The following is a 26,944-nucleotide window of genomic DNA, read 5'->3' on the forward strand; positions in this document are numbered from 1 at the left end:
GGTAAGGATGAGGTACGTTAAACAAATTTATTAAGAATTTATTTTCAAAAAAGTTAACTTGTTAAAAACCCTCGACGGATCTACCATGTAAAATCAGCAATTCATCACAGTTAAAACTTTTGGGACCCCAGCATAGTCCTAGGATTCCTAAGTCACCAATTGTAGTTTGATTCTGTCTTTTTTGTGAACCATTTGTCTGGTTGATCTTTAGTCAAATGCATTCACATATGCTCAGTTTTAGCACATTGTCAAACTAAAACAATTTACCGTTACTAGAAACTAGAAAATGCAAATTCTGTCTTAAAGAGTATTATGTTAAAACAAAACCCCGCGGTGCAAGAGAACACCCTTGTGGTGGTGTTGCGTCATGTTCTGCAGCGCGCCCTCGCCGTCGTCGGATGGGTTTTTGTTGATTTCTTGTTGGTCTAGTGTGCGCCGGTTCCATAGCTTCATATGAGTTGGGATCATGTGTGGTGGCTACTAGATGGAGGAGTGGTCGGCTAGTTTTTGGTCTTTTCTTCACATGGCTAACAACAGACGGTGCTGACATCGTCGGTGCGTGGACGGATAGATGGCGGTGAGCATGTGGAGGTGCGGCATGGGTCGAATCTGATCTGATATGTGTGGTGCCTCTTGGGTTCAATTTGGGGAGAAGTGAGGCGACTATGGCCACCGTTTGTCTTTGGAGGGTAGGAATGGTGCGACTTGGATGGGGGCAGTCAAGCTGATGTGGTGGAGGGGTGGCGCATGGAGTGCTTCTCTAGTGGTCGCTGATGTGAGGTGGTATCATGCTTGGCCAACGGTTTGCTCATCTAGGAACAAAGTTTGGGTTTGGGCTCTCTTCGCGGGCCTAACTCTAATTAATATTTTATGTTATTTGTGTTTTAGTTTAGTTTAATATTTATTTTAAGTTAATAAGTTCCTGTAGGAGAAATCGGGCTTCGTGTCTGTGTGTGCACTCTTTGTGTCTTGTCTGCTCTTACATAGGCGGCGAGTTCCTTGCTTTGTCAAATGATTGTTGTCGTCTAGTGGCAAGGTGAGACAAAGTGTTGTCGGATTGATCTTCTCGCGAAAACATAGTTGGAGAACTGCTGTTTTGGATATTAGGATATGTAACTACTGCTTCATTGTTGTTAGAGTCTCATATCTATTGTCATCTCCATTATATCACCGTTGTTTCAAAGCAAATAGAGTTGTCATTAGAGTAGTACTCTTTACTAGTTGGTGCTTTGTTTAATACTTGTTTGTAGGGAAATTCTATGGTGCAGCGTTGCATGCGTGCAACGCCTCTAATCTACCATTCATACATCTTATGGACCCCACGTGCATTTTAAGACACCCTCCATCCACCGTTGGATTCAGTATATATGGTATGCAGTGCTGCACCATAGACGAATCCCCTGTTTGTAGGGATCGTTGATATTATGTCAAGTCTTGGTAATCATGGGTTTAAGTTTCACGTCTCCCACTTGTATTCGACAGTTTCATTAATGAAAATTTGAGAATAACCGCACTAGCCCCCTATACAAAAAAAACTAGAAAATGCATCTCCAGGAAAAGAAGAGCATTACGAAGCTCATTACGAAAGAAGGAAAGTGCATTAGAATACACTTTTCTTATTTAGTAACACATCTCAGCGGTTTCAAGTACCTTTTCACTCAATGATGAAATATCAAAGGACATGAAATGTACCTTAAAATTTGAATTAAAAAAAAATCCAATTTTATAAAGTATTCGCTCAAATTTTCTAATATATCACACTAGAAAAATGTGCATATCAGTCCATCAGAGCCGTTGAGCTTGAAAAAGGAGGGAAGTTTTCGTGAGACGCTCCGTAGCTTAACCTCCCGCCACCGAGAGAACTAGGGGACAGTTTCATTTTCATATTATTCGGTCAGACGAGGGGTAGTTTGGTAAATGGAGTAAATATAAATACAACCATCATGATAATAGCGTGGGATTACAGTCCGCTTTGTAGATGACGGCTCTGAAGCCCAGGCGTGAGACGACGACCACTTCCCGATCACCACCGAATTCCACCTCACCTTCCTTCCCCGCCCCTCCGATTTCAGTTTCCCTTTGATCGATTCTCGAGCCCAGTCACTGAGGTGGGGGGCTGTGATTTCACGCGCCAACGCCTGTGGGCAGGAGAGAAACAGAAAGATTGAGAGGACCGAGAACCGGTTGGCGGGTGGGGCCCACCTGTAAATGTCCGGCAACAGCCCCGTCGTCGATTGCGCGGCGCACCAGCGCGGCAGCGGCAGCGACAGCGGCGCGGTGGTGGCCGCGGCGCGTCTGTCGTCCAAGAGAAAGCTGGACGACTATGGCGGCCCGACGTTCTCCGACGACGAGGACGACGCCGTCGTCTCTGACCTAGTCCACGTCAGGATGAGGAAGGACGAGCCCAACGCCGTCGATTCATCCTCCACCGGCGCCGCAGCGGCGACGCAGCCTCAGTCCTCGCCGCACCTCAATTCCAATTCGCGGCTCCCCAACACCCGATCGGGAGCCGCCGCCTCCCTGGCCGAGTCGACTCGCCGCGAGCTGACTCGGTCCTGGCCGATGCTCCAGTTCTTCATCAAAACGATCTCCGGCGGCAACACCCTTGTAATCCAGGCCCACGCGCACGACTCCGTGAAGACTCTCCACGAGCGGATAGAGGCGATCACCCGCATTCCGGCGACGGAGCAGAGGCTCATTTACAGAGGCAAGCAGCTGCAGTGGGAACACTCGCTGGCCCAGTGCTCAATCCAGAACGACGCCAGCTTGCAGCTCGTCGGCCGCCTCCGGAGCACTCACCACCCGCAGGCCTGGCAGGTCCTGGAGGACCTTGTCTCTGTCTCTTTTCGGCTCTGCCGCAGCGAAAAGGTCCAGGAGCCATTGAAGTACATTAAGAGCCGACTCAGCCAGTACCTGTCAATGGCTCAAAAGGAGAAGACCGAGGACTCTGGAGCTAGCCATATGCAGGTGTTCATACCATCCTCGGCGCCATTGTCGTTGTTCATGCTCTACAATTCCCCTGTTGCAGGTAACAAGGACATTGCCGAAGAGTCCATTAAGTATTTCCTGAATTCGTATCCTACATTGTTGCCGAAAAACTTGCATAATCACTGTGCGCCGATAGTGTTGGAGTTTTGTAAGTTCCTTAGAAGAGTAGGGCAGGAGGACCCTTTGTACATTTTGTGCAGGAGTGCTCTTGGTTCGTTTTGGGAGAATGCCGGGGGTTTGCAGGACTCGGAGTGTGTTGATCAGTTGGTTAGGTTGAAGGAGATTTACCCGTTTCTCAGTGAGGTGGCTAATAGTTTGTCGAAGGATTTGGTGCTGAGTATGGAGTCACCTCCGAGTCTTAGGCTGTTGTTGGATGATGTGCGTGATTTTAAGGCATTCCTGTTCCCCATGCGTGCTGCAATTGCCAGGGAAGTGCATTACACGGGTCCCATTTCTGCATCCTCAAAAGCGCAGGCTTCTAAGTACCCAGTATTTGGGGAAGAGATTGAGCTTCTTCGCATTATATTTGCTGATTTGCTGAAAAGAATGGCTGAGTGTCTTACCAAAGTGGTAGAGAACTTGGCCGGGAAAGAAAAGGGGGACAGTGATATTGTTCATTCTGGATGGTCTCAGTATCTTGCTGTCTTGAAGGAACTAAATGGGATTTGTAAACTCTATCAGGGTGGGGAAGAACAATTCTGGACCACTCTGAGGCTTAGAAAGACTGCAATACGTGCACTAGTTGTGAAATATGCTAAGCGAAGTGACGATCATCAGTGGCTTCTTGAGCACAAAGATGTACTCGATTTTGACTCTCGAAGGCATTTGGCAATGATGATGTTCCCTGATGTTAAGGAAGACTACGAGGAGTTACATGAGATGCTGATTGATAGGTCTCGATTATTGTCAGAATCATTTGAATACATAGGACGTGCGGATCCTGAGTCACTGCATGCTGGATTATTTATGGAATTCAAAAATGAGGAAGCTACAGGTCCAGGTGTACTGCGGGAATGGTTCTTTTTAGTATGCCAGGACATATTTAATCCACAAAATGCACTTTTTGTGGCATGCCCTAATGACAGGAGACGATTCTATCCTAATCCAGGTGTGCTTCATATGCCCTTCAATGCATTTGTTGAGCAAAATAAACATTTTAAACTTTTTCTTCGGGATAAAATTGTAGAATGATCATCTCAAGCACAAACATTTGACTAAACCATGCATATATTTTGTTACAAATGGCTGTGATGATACCGAGCGTGTTGGACCAAGTTTTTGGACAATGGATACAACTGCAGATATGTTTGTTGTAAGTTAATAAACACAGACACGAGTAATATCTCAGCGAGCTTAGGTTATATAAAATAAAAAACAGTCAACATCCTCGTATGAGAGTTCGTGCAGAGGATGCTCTATTTCTTTTATTGATATATATGTGATCATTACCCCAATGCCTTAATTTGTGGAATCTGAATTGTTAGATGTTCGTTAGACAATGCTACGCATGCTAGAGACACTTATAACATTGTTTCGAAACCATAGGTGATCTATTTTAGGCTAATACACTCTTAGCAAACCCCGTCAGGCTTCTGTACCTTTCTTGATTCAGGATAGAGCTCAAGTTGGTAGACTTACAATCTTTATTATATGTGTAATGATGCAGTTTGTGACATATATCATCTGAAAGAAAGACCTTGTTTCAAATTAGATTAGTTTCACTTGACAACTCTTTTCTGTTTGCAGCATCTAATGTTGATCCTCTGCACCTCGAATATTTCACCTTTGCTGGCCGGGTGATTGCGTTAGCTTTGATGCATAAGGTGCAAGTGGGCATAGTCTTTGATCGCATATTTTTCCAACAGTTGGCTGGAGCTTTACCATCTTTGGAAGACATACACGATGCTGATCCGTACTTGTATAATAGTTGCAAGCAGATTCTGGAAATGGATCCCGACTTTATTGATTCAGATGCTTTAGGATTGACATTTGTTAGGGAAGTGGAGGAGTTGGGATTTCGAAAAACAGTGGAGCTTTGCACTGGTGGGAGAAACATTGTTGTGACCAGCAAGAACAGGGAGGAGTATGTCCGTCTTCTTATTAAGCATCGGTTTGTCATATCTATCACTGAACAAGTGAAGCATTTTGCAAAAGGTTTTGGTGATATTCTCTCCAACTCGATGTTTCAGACTTTCTTTTTCCGAAGTTTAGAGCTAGAAGATTTTGATTGGATGCTGCATGGAAGCGAAAGTGCTATCAGTGTTGAAGATTGGAAGGCACATACCGAGTACAATGGCTACAAAGATACTGATCCTCAAATATTTTGGTTCTGGAAGGTATGAATATACTCTCTAGTTTCTGATCTTACAACCATGACAGCTTGCCTTGATTTTTTTTTTCGTTTCCAGTTTTTTTTACTATTTGTGTGCGAGAAGACATAAAGCACAGCTAAGGCTGGGTCCTTCTTTTACTTTGTATTGGGTGGGTGTTCATCTGCAATAATAAACAATTTTGTTGATCAAAATCTGGATGTCAGGAAACAATTTTGTGTTAATGTGATATGTAATATGCCACCTTGACGTCCATTGTTTTGCCTAGAGTGCTTTTTTTTTCTTTATCTAAGTAAAATCAAACAGTTGAACCATGTATATCACCTTTATTTGCATGAATTGGATTTCTTGAAACCTAATCCTTTTTAGCATCAAAATATTTATTGCACTCCAGTAAACATTAGTGGCGTCCAACCTGTGACCTAGGATTCAGATGCCGCTCTCCTCAATTGGAAGAAGTTTTGCTTCAAATCATAATGCTAGGCTCCAATTGGGTGGAAGGATTGAAAAGAACAGTATTTTGGGAATAACCTTTTGTTGATTTGACAGATAAAATAAATATGTAGGATGTATGGACTGGATATCAGATGGCTAGATATGATATAATGTTATTAGTATGAAATTCGGCTTACAAAGGACTAGTTAATTCCTTACAAATTAACTGTATTTTAACTTTCCTCATATAAATATATTACCTTTTCTATATGATGAACTTACAAATTCAGGCATTTAACTTTAAACATTAACATAATTGCCTATATTTGAAATCTTAGATGGTGATTAATTGTTTATCTTCTGTTCCTGTTTGTATTGATTGCCTCTTATACCTTCTGTGAACACATTTGGCATAATTTAAACAAAAGGTGTATTCCCTTGATGAAAAAGAATGTTTGGTTTGATTTTGAGTTTGTGTTTATCATGATAACCTCATGCTTAGCATCAAACCAAGCCTTATCTTGCCAGATCAATTTTATGTCTTTCTTCCTGGAGAGTTCATCCTGCGAGGTAAAGAGTTAATGACAGAAAGCAAAGCCAAAAGTCACTTGATTTTACCAAGCTTTGAGCTTAGAACTGAGTCAATGAAGTAATTTACTCTTGCAGTAATTGATTGCTTTCTTCTATTATCAGCTGATACCAACAAAAGTTAACTCCCTTAGTTGTTAGCTATCACCTGCTTTGTTATGATTAAATTATGTTTCCGAATTCTGCAGATTGTTGAGGGAATGTCAGCAGAGCAGAGAAAGGTTCTCCTCTTCTTTTGGACTTCTGTTAAATACCTTCCAGTTGAGGGGTTCTGTGGTTTGGCTTCACGGCTATACATCTACAAGTCCTCAGAGCCTCCTAGCCGATTGCCTTCATCTCATACCTGCTTTTACCGGCTGTGTTTCCCACCTTATCCATCTATGGCTGTCATGAGAAGTCGCCTCAACATCATCACCCAAGAACATGTTGGTAGCAGCTTTGGGACATGGTAACATATTAGTTGCTATCTTCATTTTAGGGGGGGTACAAAGGGGGATTTTGACTGCACATAAGGAAAACTCGCATTCAGGTTGTACAGAATATAGGATACTTTCATGGTTTCGTATTGTCAGTGGACTATTTTGTCAGATGGTGCTTAGTTGTGTTTCTCTTTGCTTGAAGGTTTGCCATGTCATTGCTCTTTTTGTCAACTGTTTATATAGGAGGGGTATAGTATAAATAAATCAGGAGGCGAGAAATAAGAAGTTTTCTCTGCTTAACGGGTGTTGGTTTTCATGACATTTAACTAGCACAGATAGAACATGCAATGACATGCAAGTCTGTACAAATACATGAACTTTGTAGAATATTTTCTACGCACTGTTATGGTAAAATTATTTTCGTTATGATTATTAGATGTACTTTGTAGTCTCTGGCTATAAATATATGAATCATCCTTGCAAGAAACTTGTGCCATTTTGTAAGGTACATGTAATTATGTAAATATGTGATGTATGTATTGTTTGCTTAGGGTCTAGCAAAAGCCACTTTCTTTCGTTATTAGTTTATTACAGGCCCTTTTTCTTTAGCTGAACAAATCATCATTGAATTAGGCCTTTAATCATTATCATCATATTCGATAGAATCATTCTCAGAAGGCTGTAGATCGAGGCCACCCGAACCTGGATTGCTACCCTTTTACAGGGGGTTGGCATGTTATATCGTCTATCTGATATGATTATTGTCATCGTTTATTTATATAATGCAACTTTGCTGGGTTTTGGGTTTCATAATATGTTTGGGTTCATCATCTATCGTCTGGGTTTTCTTCTAGAAAATATTTGTGTAGGGGAGACATTTCATCCTGCAATTCTGAGAGGTCGCGCCAAATAGAGTTCTATGATATTTTCAATAGAACCAGTCTAAAACAGTTTTAAACAAAGAAACAAGTTTATGTCGGCCATTTGTGAGGGCATTGATTTGAGACATGAGAGAGACCAAATTTTTGGCCACCTTGGTGATGCTCAAGATGCTCACGGCCTCGCCCTTTCCAATTCAGTCTTTGTAACCTTGATCTTTAATATCTTTCTCATGTCCTGTGACATGGTGTACAATATGAAACACTTCTAAAATTCAGTGCGATCTTTTGGAATAGATTATTTGTTTTTCAATGTTCGCACAATAATCATTTATTTTCCATGTTCACACAATAGTTGTTGGGAATTTAACCAAAATTCTAAAACAATTAACATAAAACCAATAATAATATTATTCAAAACTTAGAGAAAGCACAACTCATCACACCATACCAATTACCAATCACTACAACCTCCCACTCTCAGCTCACCGTACCATCTGCATCAATCCTCTTCACCCTAGCTATCAAACTGGTTTCCCTTATATAAAGCCTTATGGATCCAATTGCCATTCCACATTACTCTGCCTTTAAAGCCTTGCTCTTAGTAGTAATAATGATAATAAACCGAGAAAACATAATAGATATGTAACTAAAATGAACTTTGACTAGAACCCGGCCACAAAGTTTACGATCATTTACTCCTCGGCCTTCTCAACCGGAGCTTCGTCTGTGGCAACAACATCAGCAGCCTCCGTCGCTGCTTCAACTGGTTTCTCTACTTCATCCTTGACTATCGGAGCAGCCTCTGATTCCTCAGCGGCTTCTGTTGTCTCCTCAGAACCAGCAGCAGCTGGTTCTTCGGCTTTAACCTCTTGAGCCTCTTCTTCCACTGGCTTCTCTACTTCTGGCTCCGCTGCCACCTCCTCGGCCTCGGCCTTAACTTTCTCTATTGCCACCTCCTTGGTCTCAACTTCAACTGGAGCTTCTACTTCGGGTTCGGGAGCAGCTGGTTGCTCATCTACTGCTACTACTTCTGCTTCTGCTGCCACTTCTGCTTCTGGTGTTGTTTCTTTTGATGTTTCGGTGGTTTCAGTTTCCGGGGCAAGTGGTGCAGCCACTGGCTCTTCGGTCTTGGTCACCTCAACTGGCTTTGTCTCAGTCTCTTGAAATGTTGCTGCCGGTGCAACCTTGATCAACACCGAGTTTATATTCGTCAGATCATGAGTCATTTTTTAGTGATGTTCTCAAACACTTACACAGTTACAGATGCTACTACTATAAGTCTATATGCGGCATATAATGTTTTACATATAATATGCGGCATATAATGTTTTGCTTCCGTTAATCACTTAATCCCACGTAGATCGATGGATTAATAAAGCTTTGTATTCGGAAGAATATCAGTAACACGTAGAGATCTTATTTCTTTAAACAAGAAAACTCAGAACCAATAACAACATGAAAACTACAAAGACGATCCCTTGATGCTAAGATCACAAGTTACTTTGAATGAACTATCACAGCCTATATATATGCAGATGGGTTGATCGAAGTGAACCAGAAAGAAAGAAAAAAACAAACAGTAGAGCCCAGTAGAGCTCAAGTTACCTCAACGCTGGCCATTTCTGGAGCAAAGGGCGGTGAAAATTGAACGGAGAAGTGAGAGAAGATCGAGATGATGCTTCAGGAGTAGAGAGTGCTTAGTTTGTAGTGAGTGAAAGAAATGATCAATGTGAGAGCTATATATAGCTGTGCGAGAGCCTCTACAGGCTAATATAATAGTATGGTAGAGAGAGTATGAGCACTTGAAGGAGAATCTTTTTGCAATTTGCAATTTGACACCTCATTTTACTGTCAAAAGATTAAAAGGGACATTAGCTTGTCTAGTTGTAAATGTATTTTGGTTTGTTGTTTTTGTAAAGAAATGAATGTTTAGTGAGATAGTCTAGGGTACTCTTTTCTAATAGAAATATATAACTACTGTAATGTTGATGAATGAATTGGAATAGCAAATGGTGGAGGCCATTTTCACATATATCAGCATCATATCTTTCTTTTGAGTGGGTTTCTATGTGTTTCGTTCAGTAGCGCTGCTAGGTGACTGACCATCATGCATTCATGTTCTTCTGCCTCCTTTTGTTTTTCGCACTAAATTTTGTGTTAATTAGTAGTAAACCCTATAATTAACTTGCTCTAACTCATATCTTGTGCAAAGTAAAACATCATAGAACCCGGTACTCACTCTCACAGTCACACTGCCAACAAAAGAAATGGGTATAGGGGTTGATGACAAGTTTGAGGAGTTAAACCGACAAATTCGTTTTCATCAAATATTCGGTTACATACGTTATAGTTAGTGATTTCTATTGTCTCGCCATTAAATTCTAAATTTCTTACTCTTTTATTTTTTTTAAAGAAAAAATTAAGCATCAGCCCCTAAATTCTTATGGTAAAATTAATGTAGTAGTTATACTCTGAGTTGTACCAATGTAGTACCCAAACTCGCAATTTGCTATCAACGACGGGTCTGAGGCAAATTTATAGTAATAAAAATAAAAATGTATTTAGTATCCAAACTTTTGTAGTAAGGTCAATGTAATACTCACACTCTAAGTTGTACCATTGTAGTACCCAAACTCGCAATTTGTTATCAACGACGAATCTGATGCTAATTTTCGGAGGGGCTTCGAGTTGGACTAGAGCCACCTGGGCTCGGAGAGAGAGGTCAGGAAGATGGACCCAAATGTGAACCAAGAAGGTGGGGTGAGGAATGGTGGGGGTAGAGGTGGAGGAAGGGGGAGGGTCAAGGGTGAGGAGGTGAGAGATATAATGTGGTGGCTTAAGGTGGAGCTGCCGAGTTGGGAGAAGTTGCTGTTGTGGTTAAAGAGATTGAAAGAAACACAACCATGGTGTTGCTTTGTCTCACAATATGAGCTCAGAAATAAAATGTGGAAGGAGTGAGAGTGAAAAAGAAGGGGAAGAAGGGGGGGGGAAGAGAAAAGAGGTTGGTTGGGACACGTGACCCAAAAGACGGAGCCTCTCCGGAAATTGGTCTCAGACTCGTTATTGATAGCGAATTGTAAATTTGGGTACTACATTGGTATAACTCAGGGTATGAGTGCTACATTAACATTGCCACAAAAGTTTGAATACTAAATACATTTTTGCTTTTGTGATCACGTGCGAGACACGTGACTCACAAGACAAAGTCGTGACGAAAATTGGCTTAAAATATATCGTTGATAGCAATTTACGAGTTTTGGAACTATATTGATACAACCCAAAAATTTGAAAAACGATGTTGAATTTTTTTTTTTAAATCAGTAAAAATGAATTCAATAAAAGGTATGGCCCTACGGGGATACAAGGTTGATGACATTGTCGCCGAGGGGTTAAAACGAGGGAGACAGCGTTTACTATTGCAGTCAAAATGTTTACCGTTGTTTATGGTCTTCATTCATTTCATAATCATCATCATGATCACGTTTAACCCAAAAGGCCGAGGCACATCAATGGAGGTGAGCCAAGCAAAGAAAACAACGTTCCAAAGGACGGTGCCTGATGCTAGTACAAAGGGACCCACGCCACCATCAACGATCATTTCCGTCCCATGCCTTCCCTGCCGGGGCCCCACACTAAACAAATTAAAACGCTGCCGTATTTATCTTCCTAAAGCTTTTTTCAGCCCATTGCGCTTGGCTTTAGGAACCGCCCCTCCCCTAAAGATGAAGGTCAGTGGGCCATGTCATCTTCTGCTTTCCAGGTAGGACGCTCGTGACTCGGGACCCACTCCGAGCCGTCTGATGTGCCGTGCTGGACTACACTCACCGCTCTGATCATGTACTCACTCAAATACCCATACTACCCCGTTTTATATTTGAGTTTTCTAAGCTAAGTGATGGGCATATTTGCCTTTGGATCCTTGGGAATATTGTGGATCTCTAGTATATATAGATAGTACTATGTAACAGTCTACAGATTAACTCGAATTTTGGACGAAAGTAAAAAAAAAAACAAGCGATGCCTTCGATTCCTGTGATCATGTTGGTTTCTACTGTAAACACGAGGATGATGCATTTTGGAACTTTGTATGCTATGATTTTCTCATTCTTGGAACTTTGCGACAGTTTTTCTTCGCAAATTGATGGTAAAGAAACTTCGACTTCAATTTCATCGAGTAAAGCTTGTAATGAAAATATTATTTGATCAGAGTGTGTTTAACCTACTGCGAATTTATTGTAAAAAAAAAACCTACTGCGAATTTGATGTATTCATTAGCTTATAACAATGGGACAACAAAATCTAGGGGTTGTATAACTTTCGAATATGAACGATGATGAGTCCGAGGTTGTTCATCCTTTGATAAGTGAGTGTAGCTGTATAACTTGGTGCTTATGATGTCTCACAAAGCCATGTTAATGCATTATTATTGTTCACTTGTAAATCTAACATGTTATAATTATAGGAGTAATAGGACACAAGAATTCCAAAACTTCGTAAATTTCTACCTTTGCTCATTTTATTGATCTATAGTGTTTGTTATGCTTTGCTTTATGCAATTGTATTTACATATATAGGGCTTACAAGTCATTTTTTACCGACGCCCCCCCCCCCCCCCCCCCCCCCCCCCCCCCCCCCTCCCTTCGCTAGGATTCATGCTTATAACAAAGTTGACATCCATTGTTGACATGATAATATTAAGACTTCTCAATCCATAACCTAATCTCATAAGCTTCTCCCAACCAAGATGGGGATATAAGAGCCTTTTGTATTGATATCTGTCGAATCATAGGTAATGATAATGCAGATTAGAAAAACCCTACCCACAGAAGTTTGTAGCTTTCAACATCGATCAACGTGATTGTATTTAATAGGGGAAAAAGAAAGACATCGCTCTTTCAATTTCTAACCTAACCCTACCTATTTGACAAAACAAAATGAAAAAAAAGAAGCAACCAAGCTACTGAATGTGGAAGTGACCTGACATATACGCAAATGTAACAGCAACTTCTGTTGTCCTTTCATCATGATTCTAAGGGAATGGAATCCAGATAGCTAATAGTAACACAACTGGAATGGCGAGCTTAATCAGGCAAACATCTTTATTTTTCCATTTGTTCATAGGTCTACTTTACAGATTCAATCAAGCAAGCCACATCTTTCATCTGGTCCACCATGTAGAACTCGGATCAAAGCTTCTGAAGTTTCGGGCCACTATGGACGGAGTCTTTATAGTTACAGCATTAGGTCCATATCAACTGGTAATCATAATAAGTTAATAACAGTGATAACTAAAGGAATGGCTTCTCTTTTGAACAAAAGTTTCATGTCACAAGAGAAAGCTTCACTAAGAAAAGGGCTTGATCAGAAAAAGCTTCATGTTTTGGCAACACAATCTAGAATCTCAAGACGATTTGAACGTTCAAGTGATTACAAGTTACAACCATTAATGTGTTGTGAATAATCAGAATAAATTGGACTGTAAGCTGCTATAGACTAGAGCAAAATGTTTCTCAAAGCGTTGCTATATTTTTCATAACTCAAACTAACTGACATTAACACTGGAGTAGGCCGATGACTGGAGCACAGCCCATCAGCCTAACTGCCAGGTTTCATTCTTTACCTGACAAGTTTCTTCAATACAGCTTCGGCACGATGCTCAAATTTTGGCAAGGCCCAATCATGCTGGATTATATCAAGACTGTCCTTCTCCGCACCCAAACTCTGATTAATGAAGAAAAAAGGGTAAATCCGATAAGCAGCGTAGAATTTACAAGCACATCTGATATATTTACTTGGATTAATCTCATAAACCCTAAACATGTTGAAGAAAATCACTTAAGTTAGTACCTTTGATGGGTCTAAGCCGAATCCACTCATTTGCATCATACGCTGAGTATCATCCATGGCTGCATAAGAAAAGCTTGTGTTAGTACACCAGCCTTAAAAACTTCCTACATTTACATGTGTGAATATATTTCCTCATACAGTTCTAACCGCAAAAAAGTAACATATTACTGACCATTTTCTTCACCCAGAATGAGACTAAACAAGCCTCTCAATCCAAACAGATTGAGAAAGTACCTGAGACACGTGACTTGAGTGATTAGAGAAAAATTATATGATGTGCAAGACCAATCAGGGGAGAGTAACTAAATACTTCCGGAATCAAGAGATAAGTATGTACCATGATCGGCTGCTCACATAGCTGACATCAACAGTGCTCAAGTCAATCCCATTCTGCAACATCGACCTGAACCTCTGAGTAAGAGGAAAGGGTATTTTGGCTGCAGAAAAAAAAACAATCATACATAAGCATGTAATGGAAAAATACAATAACTTCGAGAATAAAACAGGAGAAAAACTACGGAGAAAATACAAGCTACACTATATACTGAACAACCAGACGAATTATGTATGGGAAACATACATATATTCAAAACAACAGTGTGAAAATACACAAATAGTCTGCTACTGATATAAAAGGATAAAACATAAGAACATAGTCATCCAGTTTACCATACCATAAATAAAGCAGTCATATAACATAGAGATCATGAAATTGGCTTAGAGGTATAGAAACTAACCTGCCACAAATCCAGAGAAGAAAAAGTTGACCCAAGCAAATGTAAGAGTCTGGCCACCAATAATTTAATGACAAGAATATCAGTCATTATATCTGAGGAACTCAAGCCAAAACTAGTACAAAAGGATGAAGCAATTTTACGTACCTGAGGTATGATCATAGACAAATTCTTCTTCATCATGTCCATAGCCATGTTGGGATCAGAGAACATTTGAGCTTGAGGATTCTGTGCCTGACCCTTGGGAACAAATAACAACCCATTTTCCTGGCAATTCCACAACAAATCAACTTGAGCAATAAGGATTAAGGACTAGTGTACTAAAAGCAACGTTCGGTAAAAACTCCTTTACAGAACCCCTAAGGTGTCAACAGCTACCGCATAATATTAGTTACAGCACAGAAAGCATTACCAACTCTCACATTCGGCATATAAATTTCATGTTTTTCAATCTCTTACATGTTACTTGAAGGTTAAATTTTCCCCTAACATAACTGCGATTTTTCGATAAAACAATGAGCTTAACTAACTCTTGCTATGTTCGAAACCCCGAGAAGGGATTCAAATAGCCAAGCCAAATCACAAAGCTCATAATGCTCAGCTCAACAACAAATTCACACTACAAACTAATGAACATTCTATTTCAGGTTTTCGATTCGTAGCTCAAAAGCAATTAGGGTGAGAATCATAAGCAAACCTCGTTGCTGAAGTAGAATCGGCGAGCGCGAAACGACTTGGGAGGTATGAAGTTGGCAGAAGCACGCAAATTCCGAGCCCTAATCACCAATTGCCTGAGAATTTCAACTCCACAGAGTCAGATAAACTGTATACGAGTAACGAATATAAGCGTAGTTTGGATTAGGGTTAGGGATACGAACCCTTCTTTGACGATTTTGGCGTCGGGGACTTGGGTGGAGCGCATGAGCTTGGAGACGAAGTAACGGAGGACTCCGATGAGGACCATGACGACGGAGAGAGGGATCAGAACCCAGTCTCTGATCGCCGTGTCTAGCACCAGATCTGCCGCCATTGTTGGAGCTCAGAGCTTAAAAACGACGCTGTTTCAGTTCGTTTTGGGGGTCGTCTCTCTGTTAATATCTAACTGCCAGAGCGAAGTGTTTAGTGTTGTATTTTGATTCCCTGTTCAGCCGTCCAGGTAGCAATTGGCCTAAGAAGGGCTCGGAGGCTATTTATGTCAATTTTTGGGCTCCTTAATTGTGTGATGGCATTTATTTTTAATCATAAAAAGAATTTGGATCTGGATCAAATTATCTTGCTACCATTGTATGCGTTATAGGACGAACTCGGAGTCATCGGTTCGGATTGAAACATAAATTATTTATCTTCAAACCGAAGTTGATTATAAATTATAAGAGTTTCAATTATTTTATGTTTTATGTTTGTTATTTACCTTCATATCTCTTAAATATTAAATAAAATTTCAGATTAACAAATAATGAATTGACTGATATGTATTTTCACACATTTTAATTAACAAAGTGAGTTCTAATTATAAAAGTATAGATAAATAATGTTTGAGGAATCGTAACATTAAGTAAAAAAAAGTGACATTAATGTAAGCCTAGATCACTTCAGTTTAGCTTTACATCACAGAAGCTTCACATGAAGTGTTAGATTATGCTTTTTGCCTCGTGGAAATGCTCGATATCTTTTCCTTGTGAGGAAGCAGAAGAACAAGAATCTGTTAATTAGTAACAAAACTTTACACGAGGAGTCTAGGTGTTATATGTTGAGCTTCCAAGTTTTTAGAAAAGATGCTTAACTTGCTCTTCATATCTGCTTGTAGAGGTTGCTTCATTCATTCCTTTGTTCTTGTTAACTAGTTTGGTATCTGTAAATCTACCACAAATATGTTGGTAAGATTAATTTGGTTCGAGTCTTATGGCTTTGAGGTCTTGCAATATTGCAACCTTCACTGCACCATGGCTTTCGTTTCCTTCCCAGTCATTACCAATAACCCTGTATACAGGAATACCATGCATATTTCATATGTTAATCCTGCCTATACCATCCATAAAAGTTCTAACAAAATCACAGCTGACATTGCCTTTAGTAATTTTCATCAACCATTTTTGCAGGCCAACCTTGGATTCAAAGATGGCATAGAGAGTTGCTGGTGTTGCCGATATCCTGTGCTAAAGACTCACCAGAAGGTGCAGGTGGAGAAGATCATCAACCGGATCCACGAGCTCTCGAAACATTGCTGAAGCTTTACAATGCCATGAAGAACAAAAATATTGTCGAGTTATCAGAGATCATAGCAGATGAACCCGAGTGTGTCGGCAACTTATCCTCGATCGTCCAACCCCTTCGAGGGAAGAAGGTAAAGTTGAGTTACAGAGCCTATAGTAAAAGTTAGTTTCCTTCACTATAGCACCAACGATTTTGTTTCTATTGCAGAAGGTGGTGAATTTTTTCCTAAGATCTAATCGGACACCTAGGAAGTGAAATTGAGTTTTTTGTAAAACCAACATTGCACGATGGGATGAAAGTCGGTCTTCAGTGGGGCGTACGTACATCCTTGCTCTCAAAACATCGATCATCGAGGTGGTTATGGAACCCTTTTTTGTTCAAGATCCATCAAAACTCTGGTTCCATCAACTTTCTGATATGTTTGGCTACTTATATGCAGAGTGGAACAAAACACGCATGCCTTTTGGAAAGGGTTTTAGCTTCTATACATCCCACCATTATAAGGGGAAGGTGGCAATAAAGTGAGTCCAGATTACTACTGCCTTTGCATCCGTCTTATTTCAAAGATGATCACTACAAGCAACTGAACAAGTAACTCTGATTCATAAGTCGAGTATAACTAGCCTGACTCGATATGTTTGTTCGATAAACTGACGTTTGAAATTCCCTTTCTTCTTTTCAGAAATGCAGAGATGTTCATGGAACCACTCCGGCATATTCCTTTCAGAATTGTACGTTCTAGTCTACTCATGCAAAGATGCTACACTTAACTGAACTGTATATCTTCTTTTTCTGGTCTGATAAAGAAAATTTGCGCTACATTTTGAATATAAACACTCATTTAACCAAGTTGAGTTTACTACTGTGCAATTACGTTTGTTCTTATTTCCTATCATCTACAGAAAATGAAGGGATTCATGGCCACTTTAACCGAGAAGATTGGTTCAAGTACAATATTCAAGAGTAGGACAAGCAAAGTAGTATTGTGATCCTCCTTGCGTTCATCACCGCTGCATTTATAATCTCTTTGATGCTCACCTCGCCTTAAGTCTTCACTCAAGCTGCTGCAGACACTTATCTTATGTAATGAACAATTTTGAACTATTCCTAATGGTGAAGAAAGCGCAGATGAATCTGAAATGGAGTTGAAAATCTTATCAACTCTTCTTGGTTTCTCATGTCCAAACATGGGATGGATGTAAGTATGTAATCATCATTCTACAAGGACTGGAAAAGAGAAATTCAAAGTTGTCCGCGCTTTCAGGCCATGCTGTGGAACTGTGGTATGGGTGACCCCAAACGCAGGATGGACAGCCTTGGCGCAAGGGAGTACAGTTTGGGGCGAACATTTTACAAGAATAATTACCTTCCAAGAAAAATAACTTCCATACTTTGAACTGTAGGCAAGAATACTTAACTATTCGATAGAGAAAATGAAACAAATAGCAGTTAAAACCTGTATTTTCTGTCAAGGAACACCAGTTGCAATTAAAAACTTAAAACCTACATAGCATGGAAGCTTGGTTGGACGACCGATTCCCGCTTCGGAAGCGGAAGCAAGAGCGGAAGCACTCGGAAGCGTGGGGAAGCGCGACGAAAGCGCGATTCTGAAAAAGGTGGGTTTGGAAGCGCGGCGGAAGCGTTGACTTCCAAATTGGAAGGGTGATTCCTTCTCTACCTCTATTTCATCAATCAATGTCTTGAGATTCTTCTTGTCGTTTCATTTTCTTATTTATTTCGTTAAGCGGTTAAAGATGAATAACATCAATCAATTTAATATGTGTCAGAAATATGGGGAAGAGATATCAGGAAAATCTAGATGAGAGAGAGATATATAGAGAAGACAGAGAGTTGTGGAGAGATATGAAAAAAAATCCATATGAGAGAGAGATACAGAGGGAAGACGAACCTTTTTTTTTATCAATTTCATCTAGTGATGTCTCTTTGACTTGCACGTGCCCAACACCTTCACACTATGTTGTACATTCTTTTGTTTGAATTTTGAAATGAAGCTTTAATAATGTTATAATCAAAGATAATCATGGGATAGAAAATAAGCCATTAATATTTAACTAATTATTTTAATACTAGATAAAATAATTAAAAAATAAAATATAAAAATATAATATATATATATATATTATTCCGACGCTTCCAAAACGCACCCGCTTTCTTAATTTTTGTAAAAAAAATGCTTCCGCGTTTCCAAACGCTTCGCTTCCACGTACCCGCACCCGATTCCATGCAACCTAGCTTAAAACTAACACTTTTTGCTATCCAACATATTACAAACAAAGGTCCTTCCAGGCTGTACAGAGCATTTATCATTCTGCGACAGTTTTAAAGGTTAGGAGAAGACCACAACTAAGAACTAAACACAGGGCAATGGCCGCATACCAAGAAATTCCTTGCAAATGACCGAAGCACATAAGTTTCTAAAATATAATCAACCAATACATGTAAAATAGCATATCACCTAGGCTCCTAGCCACGTCAGTGCACCAAAAAAAAAAAGGTTCTGCCCTATCTTCTCTACCATCAGAAGAGACCAGATGGCATATGTCCCATCGCCTGCAAGTAAACAAACAGAGTTGCTCACTTACTTTGTATAGGCAAGACATACAATAAGCAGAAAAGGCATTTTAAGGAAAAGCAGGACAACCTAAGAAAACATGCTGGTGTTTTAATCAACGTGCTAAAGATCAAACATAACAAAACACAACTAAGAGATAAATATCAAAAATTAACAAAATAAAACTTCTACTAACCGGTCAAGACTACCATAGATCATGACTGTCTGATGAAATGATAGCGGTCTAACATCTCTTGAACCCCCAGAGCAGATATGCTATCACATCCAAGAAGCTCATGGAGCTTTGGATCACATACTATCACCATAGTATTTACAGGATCCTACAGAAAACAACCAAGGCCACAGTCAGTCTCATTTCCAAATATCCAGTACAAACTGTGAAATATCAAAACCAAGCAGGTCATAAGGAATGTATACTCACCTCCAAATTGTTAGCCTTTACATATTCCCAAACAAGTCTAATTGCCTCAGATTTGAGCATCTCCCTCCCTTCCAAACCCAGAAATTTAGCTAGTGCTTCAGATATTGTAACAGTTGAGGAATCAGATTGAGTACTATCAGTAGTGTCAGTTGCAGATTCAACATCTAACTTCACTCGCTTAGCTTGAGGCGGCTCCTCTGCACAATTATAAAGGATAAGTTCTTTAACATAAGCAAACACGTCACGGAATAAAATAGGTTACAAATTATAGTAAGTTCGTGTACTTTTAGGTCCAAGAGTTATAATATGCTTGGACAGCAGCTTATTCATCTTGAACATGTCAGTACAATCAGTCTCGAATACCACACGCAAGGCGTCATCACAAATAATCTTTCTCTTATTACTTGGATCTTGGAGGTTGTGTTTCCTTATGTATGCCCAGAGCTGCTTCACAATCTGATACCAGTAAAACTCACTTTGTTATTCTACATAAAATAACACTTGGCCATATCAATGCACCTGACAAGCAGTTTAAATAGAGAATCATGGTAGATTTAGGAGTAACAACCTCAGTCCTTGGCAAGGCCGGTTCACCAACAACAACCTGAAGCTCAGGTGAGACACCACAGACTTTATTTAAACCGCCAGCCCCACCTCTTCTTTTAGTTCCAGTAGTCGGACCACTGCATTTATGCAAGGCACATACATGATAAGACAGAGACTGACATACCAAATGCTAAGTCACAACAAGAAAATAAGCAGCGACTCCTAACAAAACATACAACTACAAAATAACAAATCATTTCCAAAGACAGAAAGAAAGAAAAAACAGTTCAATTAGCATTAAAAAAAAATTCTGTGATTAGGGTACTGTTCCTGAACAAAATTCATGGTAATCACACTATCACAGACTCTTTGTGTACTACATCCACTCTTGATCCTTAACAATTTGGTGTTTCATGATAGATGACATGATACCAGAAAGGTTGAAATTTTCCCATCAGAATAATAAGTTAAACGCTTTTCATACGTTGGTTTCCACATTTGCTACAAACAATGTTTCAAAACCGAATGCTTAATTTTTAAACAGACAATGAAAAGCATTACAATTCACAGCAAGCCAACAACAGGAATTGGAGCTAGTAAAATCAGTAAAAACTGTGCGGTAACAATAAACTGTAATTGTAATTGAATCACAAAACCTTGTGAATTCGAACAATTTAAAAACCCTAAAAACCACCATTTCATTTCCGATTTCGAATTGTGAAAAATTAAAAGACAAACCTGTCCTTGGGAGTTTCCGTGGCCGCAGGGGTGGCATTCTGGGCGGCGAAGACTTCAAACTTGGGAGGAGGCGGCTGCTGCTGCGGCGGTGGATGGACCACCGTATGCCGGAGTTGCTGAGGCGGCGGCTGCGCCTGGAAGGTGTAGGCCTCCGGCGGAGGAGGCCGGGAGTGGGGGTGGAGGGCAAAATGGGAAGGAAATTGTTGGGTGAGGAAAGGTGAGGGAGCGAATTGGGGGTGGGGGTGGTGGAGGTAGGGGTTGTTGTGGCTGGGGTGGAGGGCAAAATGGTCTTTTGGCGGTTGTAATTGTGGTGGTGGTTGCTGATAGGGGCGGAGGAGGAAGTTGATCTGGTCGCGAATGAAGGCAGCCTTGTGGGAGAGGTCCAGCCCTAGCTTGGCCTCGAGCTGCTGAACGACGCCGTTTAAGGAGGTGACGTCGTTAGGGCCTTGTTGACGGAGTACAGTCTCCACGCCTTGGGCTATTTCTTGGTCCGACACCATTTCCCTTCTCGCTCTCACATATACGTCCGCGTAATAGTAAAACCGAATAAACCGAAAAAACAAACACCCTTCTCTCTCTCTCTCTCTCTCAGTCCTCTGCTCTCCTCTCCTCTCCTCTCTGTCTCTATCTCTCTCCTTCCTCTCTGTCTCTCTCTAGTCTCTTTTTAACCTCTCTCTATCCTTTGTTTATAATATCAGAAATGACGGCTTTGTCCCGTTGGTTTTATCCATTGTTCACCAGTCTTATCTGTAAATATCTAATTTTTTGATCTCATCCCAATATCTGATGTATCGTGAAGAACAAATTTAGGGATTTGATTTTTAAATTTCGTGCTTTCCTCTTTTAAATTGTCATATAATCTAATATTTGAAATGTATAACCGACGGTTTTCTTGTACGCTTCTTTCAACGATATTCTAATATGAATTTTTAAACAGAAATAAGTTAGTAGATTTAAATACAATAAATTAGATATTTTCAAAATAAATTAAATCTCATATACCATAATAATTCACGTTAAGATGGAATAAGACATGACTCTTCCCATATTTAGAAGAGTTGTTTATTTATGTGATTTGAGGACATGCTAATGATCTACATAACTTGTACATTTCACCCATAGCATATTATCGGTTCCAATTATGATTTTGGTATCCATTTCTTGCTGTATGAGTGGTTAAATATGTAGAAGATCATTATTGTCTTGTAAAAGAATAACACAATTCGATTTATCAAAAATGAAATGTTTATGATAGAATTGATTCAGAATTTTGAATATGAGCTTGGACTTAGACCAATTCACATTATTATTTTTATCCCATCCAACTCTAGCTGACAAATTCAACAACCTTGAAAAGTTGAGGTAAATATTCATGTTATGAAGTTGTGGTTTTAATCCTTTTGTTTTCACTTTCGAATTAAAGATAAAGATAAAAAGGTGAGTATGAAAAGAAATGAATTCTTTTGACTGTGACCGGAGTAGCCGAGTGAATTACAACAATACCCTGACCGGAAAAACTGGATTCTGTTTCATATGTTAATTTGGCATCTCAGTGATTTACCAAATCTGGTGAGAAAGATATGATTTCTTGTTGTGAGTTGGAAGATACGAAGGATTGGTGTGGTTTGGTCAGCTACTACTGTAGAACATTGTCTACTAGATCTAGGGGGTCAAGAAAGTAATTACATATTTTCTAGATTAGTCCCATGTTTCACTCTGCTCGTCACCTACCACTCTTTTAAGTGATTCTTAAGCTACCAACTTTTCAGTGAGTTTAGTATTAAATATATACGAGTTAGTAACTAGTATGGGATTAATGCATTATTGCGTTACAAGCAATGTATAAGCTCTTTGGGGATGCGTAGGACGCAAGTGACGATGTGAGAGGACAGTGCAAGTAATCAGTTTATGTGGGTTGTAATAAGGCATTAAGGCTAATCACTACGAGTCGACTAAGTTGAAAACGACTAATCCACAGTTGAAAATATAATTAGATGACTAATGCTTATCAAAATCACGGTTCTAATTTGATGACTTCAAAGTATGGCTCAAGGCTCAAGCCCACTACAGCTTATGAAATCAACTTCAGTATTGTGGTGCAAACTTAGTTTTCATATTATGATATCTTTTAGACTCTCTGAAAAATTGTACAAACATATAAGAGATTATTACGTTTAACATTCATGTTATGTCTTAGATTACGCGTTTTCTTGTAATGTATGTGAATTTGATAGAAGCGTATAGATGTCTTTGATAATATTAAGTACTTCAAGTCGAAATACTTGGAAAACACACGTGAATAGAGTCTTTTGGTTGTAGAAGACTATATGGTTACCACATAATCAAGTGAAACGATCTAACACACATGGCATCTATGAGCATCTTCATCTTCATCGGGCATGCTATAGACTTATTTCAAAGCAAAATTACTATGTCATTTACGGACACAAACACTTCTCAATGTCGTATATGATATTTTTGATATATTACATGCAACTCATGACCTCTTTCGTAATTTGCTCCCCACTCATACTTCCCCACTTTCATCACCACCCACCTAGTTAGTTGACACATGTCTTCTAACCTTAACCACTATAACTATGGTTACTCTACATATTAATTTTATTTCTTTTTTATTTTATCTAATCTTTTTCTTTAAACAAAGTATCAAATCCTAATACTATATAATTAATAAAATTTATTCTATATTGTTGAAGTTAAAAAAATCAAAGCCTAATATATATTAATCAACGAGTAGTATATAATTTCTCTTTTTCAAAAAGTGAGTAACAAGCTTCCGGAAAAAAATTACAAGAGAACAAGTTTGATCATATATATGCAAGTCGATCATGCGAACGTTGTATTGCTAAGGAAAATATTATAGAAAAACATTCAAAATAAAAACATATCTCCTTCAATTAGAATCAAATTTAATATATTGTCATCATGTTATAGCTACTGAAATTGTCATAAATAATATCCAAAAATGAACACTAAAAATTAAAACGATCAAATATATGCATGAGATTAATGATTAGTACTTATTATGAAATGAGAAAATATTAGTATAATATAAACTAGGATTAGAAAGTTTTTGTATGCATGATTGAGTAGCATCGAACGTTGGGGAAATAAGTCAAATAACTTCAATGATATTAGGATTTGATATTTTGTTATTAGGATTTGACATTTTGGTTTTAAAATAAAAAACAAAAGAAAGAAAGAAAAAAATTATATAAAATATGTAGAGTAACCATAGTTAGAGTGGTTAAATTTAGAAAACATGTATCAACTAACTAAGTGGGTGGTGATGAAAGTGGGGAAAAATGGGTGGGGAGTAAATTTACATCTCTTCCGTTATAATATAAAATTTTCCCATACATGTACTAGGAAACCCGAACTTCTTGGGTGGGCAAGCGGGTTGGGGCCACAACCCGATTTCAACCCCCTCAAAACTTTGTAAGCGGAGAGTGAAATGCGAAAACAATGGCGCTGCTTCTCAACCTAAGCTCGCCGTCCCCAACCTCATTTCAGTCCACTCGTCACCTCCCCACTACTCGCTCCCGCCAAAATGAAGCTGCCCAAGAGTGGTCGTCTCTGCTCCACAACCTCAACTCTCACGGCAGATTCTCCTGCCTTTTCTCAGGCAATCGCAGAGAGGTCTTCTTCCTAATCTCAGTCATTTTTATCTTTTCTGATTTTTTCATTATTCCTAGACCTTCATGTTATGCTCAGTTTCAATGGGTAGTCTCCAAGTTGTTTATTTATTCATAAAATGAAAAAAAAACTGTACTTCGAATTGGGCAATTAGCTAAGTAGAAGTTCCGGAGGAACTAGGTTTTAGGATTTAGTAATGACTGTTATGTTAGAAGTTAAGCAAATGATAGAGCATTTCAGTTAGCTGTGTCGAAATGACAGTAAGTTGTAAGGAAGAGGTTCACTTCTGTTGTGTGATTTTTCTAATCTCATTGTGGCATCTGCATCTTCTGTGTTTTCGAATTTGCATAACTCGGTTAAGTTTAGATTGGGGAGCATTAAATATATCATAACTTTGTATTTTCTTCGTGCTGCTTGAGCATTCATTGTGCTGGGAAATCTGTAAAACAATAATTGTATAAATTTAAATCTTTTGAGTGTTTGTTTTTTTTTTACCAAAAGAGTACAGAGGAAAGCTATGCAGGGAACATATTCATCAAGTACGATTGGTGTGGCTGTCGTATAAATGGATTATCGTCCCAGGACTGTCCCATGTTTAGACAATATTTGTGGCCCTACGCCTAGATCAAAACTATAAGTGGATTTAATAAACAAACTGAACTAAGTTCCAGCAATCAACAAGAATGTATAATGAATCTTGTTCCCATTTCATATTGAGTTATTGGTCCCTGTTTCATCTTCTGAATGCAATATTATAGTTTGATGTTGGTTTCTTTACTCTCAAGGGATATAACTCTGATATTTCTATGTTCACAGGACCAGGCACGGAAAGCATTAGAAGGTGCCCTGGGTGGAAAGAAAGATGAATTTGAGAAATGGGACAAAGAGATTAAAAGAAGAGAGGAGGTGGGTGGAGGCAGTACTGGTGGCGGAGGGGGTTGGTTTGGGTGGGGGAGACGCTTTGGCTGGTCCAATGATGATGATTTCTGGCAAGAAGCACAACAGGCAGGTCTTGCTGTCTTAGGCATTTTTCTGATGGTAAGAAGTTTTCTTATTTGTATTCTACTTCAATGTATTTTTGTTGTAAATATATAAACTCTTGCACTGCCTAATATGTTTTTTCATTATCTTTCTAGTATCTCATTCTTGTGAAAGGAGAGCTGATGCTTGCTGTCGTCCTCAATCCACTATTGTATGTCTTGCGAGGGACAAGAAACAGCTTCACTTCCATTACTAACAAAATCTTAAGGAGGACAGATGTTCATGGTGATTTTGATAGCATGTCAAAGAAAGAAGCACACAGTCGTGTCTCCGCTAAAGAGAGTGTTATTAGAAAATGGGGAAGCGAGTGACACTTTTCTTCCAGGTTCGAGATCCCATCCAACACACTGAGAACTGGTCTCTCTTTTTGTATCCTATGTGTTCTGAATGAATTCCATAAACATTTTTGAACTGCTAGAAATTGCTCAGCTTAGATATTTCATGTTCTATCTTTGTAGTGCCTAGCATTTTGCCTGTTGCTGATGCTGATTTGGGGGTTATTAAGGACCACATTATCTTGAATCAAAGATAGATTTCAAATACTTATTGTCACAGTCTTCTCCATATAAAGGTAACAGTGACATAGTTTCTTAGATTTGGGGTTTTAACACTGATGGGGAACCATGCTTAAATTGTTGTTGTCATTGGCTACTATTATCGCCAATGGCTTTCACAATCATCTGAGCTGTAATTTCCAGGTACGAAGTCATGAACATTCTCGAGCAGATAGCCATAGCTGTTTACACATTACAGTTGTGACTCGTGACTATCGAGTAGTTAAGAACCATTACTAATTGAAAACTGATCGGAACCCCAGGTCCCCGATGTTATGACCATCTCAAGCCATAACAGGGATAAGTTCAGGGCGCTAACCCCATTGAGGCATTGACCCAACTCCATTATTGCCTTTGTTATGGGGTTGTTTGATTAGCTGGTAGTTTCAATAATTTCACAGACAGGCAATACATGATTAAAGCCTTTAAGCCTAACCCGCCAAATAAAAGTATAAAACTGCAAATTACAAGTCATGCACGCACATTATTTGTGGAAAATGCACCTTGGATCCCATAAACCCTAATGACCCAGTTATGGTCTTATGGAAAAAGAAGGAAGAATCAAGATTATCTGATGTGGAGCATATGGCAGCAGAGATTGAGGAGCTGATTGATCGCAACAAGGCAAAATCAAGTTTGTTGCAAATATGGCGATCAGTGGCATAATTATAAATAAAGTTGTAGTTTGGTGAGTTGCAAATTTGGCATTTGGAGTTCGATTGACTATTATTATATCTTTCCGAGGAGGGAACGACGCTAGGAGTTGAACTCGTCACTTTACCACTATGTGTGGGCTTTTTCGGGCTTCCGAGTTCGTTTAGGGCCTCAAAAAAACATTTTTATATATTTCTAGAATATATGTTTTCTAGTTTGTTTTGTTTTGTTTTGTTTTATTCCTTAGGCTTTTAGACTTAGTTGTTAGTTGCCCTAAGGTTTGTTTTATTAGTATTTAAGCATC

General features: G+C 39.3%; 6 protein-coding genes across 6 annotated transcripts; 3 read left to right on the forward strand and 3 right to left on the reverse strand.

Annotated features, from left to right (window-relative positions):
* The first annotated feature begins 1,966 nt into the window (after positions 1 to 1,966).
* Positions 1,967 to 7,192, forward strand: LOC126787774 (E3 ubiquitin-protein ligase UPL5). Its single transcript, XM_050513673.1, has 3 exons — positions 1,967 to 4,096; positions 4,735 to 5,324; positions 6,530 to 7,192. Exons 1-3 carry the CDS (start codon positions 2,209 to 2,211, stop codon positions 6,791 to 6,793), a joined length of 2,742 nt encoding a protein of 913 aa, XP_050369630.1. The 5' UTR covers positions 1,967 to 2,208; the 3' UTR covers positions 6,794 to 7,192.
* Positions 7,193 to 8,025: 833 nt separating this feature from the next.
* On the reverse strand, positions 8,026 to 9,394 carry LOC126788169 (fruit protein pKIWI501-like). Its single transcript, XM_050514137.1, has 2 exons — positions 9,247 to 9,394; positions 8,026 to 8,825 (listed from the first exon to the last, which is right to left on the reverse strand). The coding sequence occupies exons 1-2, from the start codon at positions 9,259 to 9,261 to the stop codon at positions 8,334 to 8,336; spliced, it is 507 nt and encodes a 168-aa protein (XP_050370094.1). The 5' UTR covers positions 9,262 to 9,394; the 3' UTR covers positions 8,026 to 8,333.
* A 3,536-nt stretch (positions 9,395 to 12,930) lies between these two features.
* On the reverse strand, positions 12,931 to 15,357 carry LOC126787772 (uncharacterized). Its single transcript, XM_050513671.1, has 8 exons — positions 15,101 to 15,357; positions 14,920 to 15,013; positions 14,370 to 14,489; positions 14,226 to 14,274; positions 13,826 to 13,925; positions 13,661 to 13,722; positions 13,489 to 13,547; positions 12,931 to 13,362 (listed from the first exon to the last, which is right to left on the reverse strand). The coding sequence occupies exons 1-8, from the start codon at positions 15,250 to 15,252 to the stop codon at positions 13,258 to 13,260; spliced, it is 741 nt and encodes a 246-aa protein (XP_050369628.1). The 5' UTR covers positions 15,253 to 15,357; the 3' UTR covers positions 12,931 to 13,257.
* Positions 15,358 to 16,165: 808 nt separating this feature from the next.
* On the forward strand, positions 16,166 to 16,961 carry LOC126789459 (uncharacterized). Its single transcript, XM_050515611.1, has 4 exons — positions 16,166 to 16,262; positions 16,322 to 16,591; positions 16,667 to 16,756; positions 16,876 to 16,961. Exons 1-4 carry the CDS (start codon positions 16,166 to 16,168, stop codon positions 16,959 to 16,961), a joined length of 543 nt encoding a protein of 180 aa, XP_050371568.1.
* An 830-nt stretch (positions 16,962 to 17,791) lies between these two features.
* Positions 17,792 to 21,303, reverse strand: LOC126787992 (uncharacterized). The gene is made up of 7 exons (XM_050513929.1): positions 20,735 to 21,303; positions 20,019 to 20,133; positions 19,735 to 19,906; positions 19,451 to 19,647; positions 19,205 to 19,349; positions 18,698 to 19,007; positions 17,792 to 17,939 (listed from the first exon to the last, which is right to left on the reverse strand). Exons 1-5 carry the CDS (start codon positions 21,232 to 21,234, stop codon positions 19,224 to 19,226), a joined length of 1,110 nt encoding a protein of 369 aa, XP_050369886.1. The 5' UTR covers positions 21,235 to 21,303; the 3' UTR covers positions 17,792 to 17,939; positions 18,698 to 19,007; positions 19,205 to 19,223.
* Positions 21,304 to 24,170: 2,867 nt separating this feature from the next.
* On the forward strand, positions 24,171 to 26,025 carry LOC126788420 (uncharacterized). Its single transcript, XM_050514410.1, has 3 exons — positions 24,171 to 24,394; positions 25,208 to 25,429; positions 25,528 to 26,025. The coding sequence occupies exons 1-3, from the start codon at positions 24,221 to 24,223 to the stop codon at positions 25,741 to 25,743; spliced, it is 612 nt and encodes a 203-aa protein (XP_050370367.1). The 5' UTR covers positions 24,171 to 24,220; the 3' UTR covers positions 25,744 to 26,025.
* Positions 26,026 to 26,944: the final 919 nt, after the last annotated feature.

This window comes from Argentina anserina, chromosome 3 (assembly GCF_933775445.1).
Source record: "Argentina anserina chromosome 3, drPotAnse1.1, whole genome shotgun sequence".
NCBI lineage: Eukaryota > Viridiplantae > Streptophyta > Magnoliopsida > Rosales > Rosaceae > Argentina > Argentina anserina.

Bases quoted from the DNA above. Each gene is read 5' to 3' on its own strand.
- LOC126787774 (XM_050513673.1), top strand. From the start codon at position 2,209: ATGTCCGGCAACAGCCCCGTCGTCGATTGCGCGGCGCACCAGCGCGGC. The intron at 4,097-4,734 runs GTGTGCTTCATA...TTCTGTTTGCAG, and splicing joins ACGATTCTATCCTAATCCAG to CATCTAATGTTGATCCTCTG. The intron at 5,325-6,529 runs GTATGAATATAC...CGAATTCTGCAG, and splicing joins AAATATTTTGGTTCTGGAAG to ATTGTTGAGGGAATGTCAGC.
- LOC126787772 (XM_050513671.1), bottom strand. From the start codon at position 15,252: ATGGCGGCAGATCTGGTGCTAGACACGGCGATCAGAGACTGGGTTCTG. The intron at 14,275-14,369 runs GTACGTAAAATT...ATTGGTGGCCAG, and splicing joins TGTCTATGATCATACCTCAG to ACTCTTACATTTGCTTGGGT. The intron at 13,548-13,660 runs GTCAGTAATATG...TTTCTTATGCAG, and splicing joins CATTCTGGGTGAAGAAAATG to CCATGGATGATACTCAGCGT.
- LOC126789459 (XM_050515611.1), top strand. From the start codon at position 16,166: ATGGCTTTCGTTTCCTTCCCAGTCATTACCAATAACCCTGTATACAGG. The intron at 16,263-16,321 runs GTTCTAACAAAA...CCATTTTTGCAG, and splicing joins TGCCTATACCATCCATAAAA to GCCAACCTTGGATTCAAAGA. The intron at 16,592-16,666 runs GTAAAAGTTAGT...TTTTTTCCTAAG, and splicing joins GTTGAGTTACAGAGCCTATA to ATCTAATCGGACACCTAGGA.
- LOC126787992 (XM_050513929.1), bottom strand. From the start codon at position 21,234: ATGGTGTCGGACCAAGAAATAGCCCAAGGCGTGGAGACTGTACTCCGT. The intron at 19,907-20,018 runs GTTGTTACTCCT...TACTGGTATCAG, and splicing joins CGGCCTTGCCAAGGACTGAG to ATTGTGAAGCAGCTCTGGGC. The intron at 19,350-19,450 runs GTGAGTATACAT...TGTTTTCTGTAG, and splicing joins TAAAGGCTAACAATTTGGAG to GATCCTGTAAATACTATGGT.
- LOC126788420 (XM_050514410.1), top strand. From the start codon at position 24,221: ATGGCGCTGCTTCTCAACCTAAGCTCGCCGTCCCCAACCTCATTTCAG. The intron at 24,395-25,207 runs GTCTTCTTCCTA...CTATGTTCACAG, and splicing joins TCTCAGGCAATCGCAGAGAG to GACCAGGCACGGAAAGCATT. The intron at 25,430-25,527 runs GTAAGAAGTTTT...TTATCTTTCTAG, and splicing joins TCTTAGGCATTTTTCTGATG to TATCTCATTCTTGTGAAAGG.